The sequence below is a fragment of the Acyrthosiphon pisum genome, unplaced genomic scaffold (genome assembly GCF_005508785.2).
Source record: "Acyrthosiphon pisum isolate AL4f unplaced genomic scaffold, pea_aphid_22Mar2018_4r6ur Scaffold_18208;HRSCAF=18884, whole genome shotgun sequence".
Taxonomy (NCBI): Eukaryota; Metazoa; Arthropoda; class Insecta; order Hemiptera; family Aphididae; genus Acyrthosiphon; species Acyrthosiphon pisum.
This window is the reverse complement of record NW_021767326.1, coordinates 1-5,505: the sequence shown is the minus strand read 5'-3', so window position 1 is coordinate 5,505 and position 5,505 is coordinate 1. Positions and strand designations below refer to the sequence as shown.

The 5,505-nt window shown below is 32.4% G+C and overlaps 1 protein-coding gene across 1 annotated transcript; it reads right to left on the bottom strand.

Annotated features, from left to right (window-relative positions):
• Nucleotides 1-2,437: 2,437 nt before the first annotated feature.
• LOC100575526 lies at nt 2,438-5,493 on the bottom strand. Its single transcript, XM_029491949.1, has 6 exons — nt 5,442-5,493; nt 5,074-5,158; nt 4,772-4,922; nt 3,922-4,246; nt 3,289-3,711; nt 2,438-2,866 (listed from the first exon to the last, which is right to left on the bottom strand). Exons 1-6 carry the CDS (start codon nt 5,491-5,493, stop codon nt 2,769-2,771), a joined length of 1,134 nt encoding a protein of 377 aa, XP_029347809.1. The 3' UTR covers nt 2,438-2,768.
• Between the last annotated feature and the right edge of the window lie 12 nt (nt 5,494-5,505).

Here is a 5,505-nt window from a genome sequence, read left to right as displayed (position 1 = left end):
CCCATAATGTCTGGTCGTCATAAAAGTAATATTTTTTTAAACTCAGTTAGGTAAGTTAAAAGTTATATAGAAACTTGCAATTAACTTTTTAACTTAAGTTGGGTTATTTATTTATTTTTAATAAATAAATAGCCAGTAATATGGTTTGAACATAGATATATGCAACAACTAGATAGCCGTTCCTATTCTTGCCATCGAAGCCGGCCGCCATTTAAAAAGCAGGCAATGTTAACAAAATAATATTATCACAGTATATATGTATATAAATCAATGTACAATAAATGTAAACATTACCTGCTTTATAAATGATGGCCAATTTCAACATTGGTCACAACTGTAGTATAAAGCAGGGACTGGAACCGAACCGAAAAGAACCGGTTCTGGAACCCAAAAACCCTTAAAATATTGAGAACCGGAACCGAATTTCAATATTTTCAAATAACCGGAACCGGAACCCTTTAAACCCTTAAATTTTTTAATTAAAAAACGGGTTTTCAATGTTAAATTATTTAAATATTTTTAATGTACCTATAAGTATATAAAACATAAAGAATAAATAAAATATTTAAATTTTTGTAATTTATTGTTTAATACTTGTTTTAACTAGAACCCTAACTTAAACTATTAAATTAATTTTCCATACTGGAACCGGAATCAGAACCTCTTAATAAAATAATTAAGTACCGGAACTGGAACCGTAAAAACTAAAAGGTACCAGACCCTGGTATAAAGACGGCTATCTATAGTTGTTGTATATATCTATGGGTTTGAAATAATAAAAAGTAAATTTTTATGCAATATATCAACAATTATTATTAATAATTTTAATTAAATTTATTATTTCATTATTCATAAATAAACGTAACTTGGATTTGATTAAAAGTAACTTGTTATTTATCAAATTTATATCAATAAAAATCAGTGTTGGGAATTATCGATAATTCTAGATATCTAGATAAGATTTTTTGAAATAAATTATCTTTTAAAGTATCTAGATAATTATGTTACGATTTATCTAATGTTTAGCTTAGATAAAAAATGGGCTTATCTAGATCAATATTATAATGCCCCTACAAAATTATAAAACCAATGTTATTAAAATTCTAATATAATATATACTATTTATAAAATTAGAAGAATACCTATATTTCTTGTTATTATTGCCAATGACGGTATTACGATAATACGAGAACCTGCATGCGGGCTTGTACTATACATCGTTCTATAGGTACAGACTAGCCACAATGAGCATATTAAAATTAATTAGGTATAGGTTTATTTCCCCATCATTTTAAAAATAAATTAAAATTAACTTCGTAGAACTGTATTTCAAAGGCTCAATCCATTGTTAATATTTAATATTTAATATATCATAATATTTATAATAACTTTTTATAAATATTATGACATTATGTTGATATGAATCTAATATTACAAAAATACTAAAAAACAATAAAAATAAGTGTAAAAAAAATGATATTTTATCTAGATAAATGTATTGTTGTATTTATCTTTATCTAGATAAATTACATTTGTGTTATCTTTATTTTTATCTAGATAATATTTTGTTAAAATTATCTTATCTTATCTAGATAATTTTTAGTTATCTATTCCCAACACTGATCAGTTAAGTTAAAAATTATAGGTTAAAGATTAAATTATAGAAAATACCAGTACAAGCTTAGGTACCGAATAGGCTATTTACGTGCCACTATCTACATTTATTATACACTTGATAATGGAATATAAGTTTTGGACATTTTTTAGATCAGATATTTTCTTGTGAAAGCATTTGACAACACACAATACAACACTTATTAGAATTTTGCCCAGTTTTGATGTGTAAATATGTAGTTAGATTAAGAATGAATTAAATTAAACGACCTCAGAAAGTAAGAGTAAACTATGTAGATATTAGGCGAGGACATGGTAATTGTCTGTAGAGATTTCAGAGAATTGTACTCGGTCCGGTTTTATATATACAAGATATATTTAAACAGTATATTCAATATACATTGTAATATTAAATATATTTACACAACACTGGACGTTTGGACTAGTTGATCCCCTGAGGCCGGAATTCTACCTCGCCAATCTATGAGTACCAGATTTTAGGTAATAAGTGAAAATATAAAATAATATGGTGGATACATATTATAGTTTATCATCATCTTCTACGCACGCGTAGATCTAGTCAGGCGGAGAAAAAATTTGGCGGAACACTAACGTGATCTGAACGAATGAATTCTTATTGTATAAACACTATAGAGCACGAGTCTCCAGCGTTACATAACTAATCTGTTTTTTCAAAAATTATAGGGACTTCCGCAAATGCTAAACTAAAATAAGTAGGTTACTTATTAATTTATATTATAAATGTGAATTATTAGGAACAACATAAAATAAACTTGTCGGGGATAAAAACAATCAGTAAACATACAATTCTATACGCAGGAGTAAATAATACAATATTATGGACCCTCGTGTATATTAATACTCATATTACATTAATATCAAATATTATTAAAACGTGTACAATACACTTGAAAAAAATTACAGTAATAGTGTGTAGGAAGCCTACTGCAATAGTGTGTACAAAACGGAAATGTAAAAAAGTATATAATATATATAACATAAATTATAAAATAATAATAATTAATAAATAAAAACGGGCACGCGATAGCGGCTGCCGTCGTTGTATGCAGGTGTCCTGCACCACTTGGTCGTCAGCTAATCATGTCCACCATCCACTATCCTTCGGGAGGTCGTCAGACTAGTGGTGCATCCAGTCCATGAAGTACGCCGTTCGTAGCCGGAACGTTGCGGACCAACACCTGAGCGGCACCACCGTTCAGCCGTATCCTGCCTAAAATCGATAATAATAAATAATTGTACAAATGCGATCAACAAGACAGATTATACTATTTAATAAACATCGATTTAATTTGAAACCCTATAGTGTAGTACCGAACAATAACTAGTAATTAACTGTTGCATTTTCAAGCGTACCTAACAAATTAGGTAAGTAATTATTATTTTGAATATTTTATGCTAGGCTTAGATTTGAAAATATGTGGTTAATTTTTTTGAAATTATGATAAAAAATTATCTATATTATTTGTTTATACATTATTTAATCAATCAAAATTGAACATATTAAATTCCTTATTCGATATGACAGTACAACACTAAGAGCAGCTGTTTTCAAAATATTGTTAATATTAGGTATTTAGAGATTAAGGTAGGTATGTGTCATTATTTTAACTATTAAAATAAAATAAAACTCACCCGAATCCTTGTACACAGTTAACTGATAGAAACGAGATTTTTCACCGTCATTTGGCGAAACCGTTAAATTTCCATCGTCTCCACCACCGTTGAAGTCTTCCGCTGCACCTTCGTCGTCCTCCTCCGCCGCAGCTGCAGAATCACCACCTTCCGGAAGCCGATACGCAGTGTCCCTGACCTGGTAAAATCGCAATCCGGCTGTGTACATGGGAGGATCCCCTGGTCCTGCTAACACCACGTGACTGAGCACGAACCGGTCAGCAATCCGCCGACGATTTCGTTTTTTGAACCTGCTACTGGTGTCCTCGTGAAGCATCCAATCTACTATAGAACCACTGCTGCTACTCGTGCTATAATTTCCCGAACCACGGCGTACGCGGAACGCTTCGTCTACAGGCGCAAACACTGTCACAGTTCTTGAACCTTTATAAAATAATATATAATAAATTGTAATCAGAATTTAGAAAATAATATACAAGCAGGTTAGTATAATATCGATTTAAGGTATTGTTAAAATATACTTCCCGGGAAACTATTTCCACATGATACATCGGTACATCACAAATGCGTTCTCGTCAATACTCTTTACCTACCAAAATATATAATATACAGTAACGATAAAAAATATATTACCAGTGAGTAGCGATCGCACGTTAGGCGAACAGTGCTCGTCCACGGCTCGCAAAAAGACGTTGTACCGTCGCTGCCGGTCGGCTCTCATGGTGGCGAGCACGTCACCGACAGGCAGTGGGAATAATACGCGGTCAACTGCATGCCCTATAGCCATGATCTGTTGTTGATTGCTTCCTCCTGCGCTTCCGCTTGACGACAACACCATGTCTCTACGTTGTTGCGTGGATCCGCCGCTACCGTCGTCGGAAGTAGAACCATCGTTAACCGCGGCAGACGCAGGTGGGTTGACGTCGTCCAACACTCGGGCACCGTTGACAGTGAGAACCTAAAATACAATTTAAAAATAATGGTTAGGAGACTAGCTCTAATAAACTATACCGTGACATCGAATTCAAATGGTTCCATGGAGCTTCCCATATGTTAATATATAATATATATATACATGTTTATACAATGTGTCCCAAAATACCCGATCGCCCTGAGTATATCAGTGGAAAATCAATATATCTATAATTTAAATGCGGTTTTTTTTTATAGTAATATGCATGGAAATTCTTATTACTTAAATGGCATAAGAATCAATTTTTACACAATTAAGTTTTGTTCATTTAAAAAATAGCCAGTTTGTTTATTATATTTTTAAAACAGGTAAAAAAAAATCAACCACCATGAAGTATAAAATTATAAACTTTTATTGAAAAAAAAACGTTCTCGTGCTTGATGCCTAATGTAATGAGCATGTACGTGCAAAAGTTGTGGATCGTACGCGTATACTCGGCATATTGAATTTCTCAAAATTAGACAATTATTGGAACCCCATTGTTAATAATTAAAATGTAAGTATAATCACTTCTATGTCGTTCCATCGGTTGTCGTACAACTGTCGGGCGTACAGATTCGCACGGAGTTGTGTGCCTGCTAAACTAACGCCGGTCATTTCGTCTCCTGCCATCAAGTCAGACACCCTGAATGCTCCAGGCACGACATGATGCAATAAAAAGCTTTTTAAAAAAAAAAAAAAATGGAATTATTAAAGGAAAATCAATAATTTTATCGTCATTACCAATACGGCGATGAATGATAACACATTTATGTAATAAGATTATAGTAAATATAATTACCCCAATCAGCAAACGTGGGTTTTCACGGAACTTGTCCTCAGCACGATCGGGGCCACCCAACTGCACTAATAGTGCTCTGAATGCCTTGTCCGTAGGTACAAATACAGTAAACGGGCCTATATAACATACAAATTGTTTTAAAAAAATGATGGCAAGTATAGCAGCTCCTGTTAAATCATGTTATGAGAATATCAAGATAGGGGGCAACTATTGACGTGAGGACACATTTTTTTAGAATCGCAGGTATACAAATATTTAAGTTTTGAAGGCGTGAGATATTTTAAATGTATAAATAGTTTTTTTATTATTAGGTTGGTGTAAATTACTCTTAAGTTCAAAGTAAGTTTAATAACTTATATAAGTATAGGAAGTGGGGAAATAAAATAAAAATATGTATACCGGTTTCTTCAAGTACAGCGTCTACACCAGCTTGTCGCATGTATTTGGCCATTGCGTAATAGCC

Bases quoted from the DNA above. Each gene is read 5' to 3' on its own strand.
- LOC100575526 (XM_029491949.1), bottom strand. From the start codon at position 5,493: ATGGCCAAATACATGCGACAAGCTGGTGTAGACGCTGTACTTGAAGAA. The intron at 4,247-4,771 runs GTGATTATACTT...ATTGTATTTTAG, and splicing joins ACCGATGGAACGACATAGAA to GTTCTCACTGTCAACGGTGC. The intron at 3,712-3,921 runs GTAATATATTTT...TATTTTATAAAG, and splicing joins CGTGCGATCGCTACTCACTG to GTTCAAGAACTGTGACAGTG.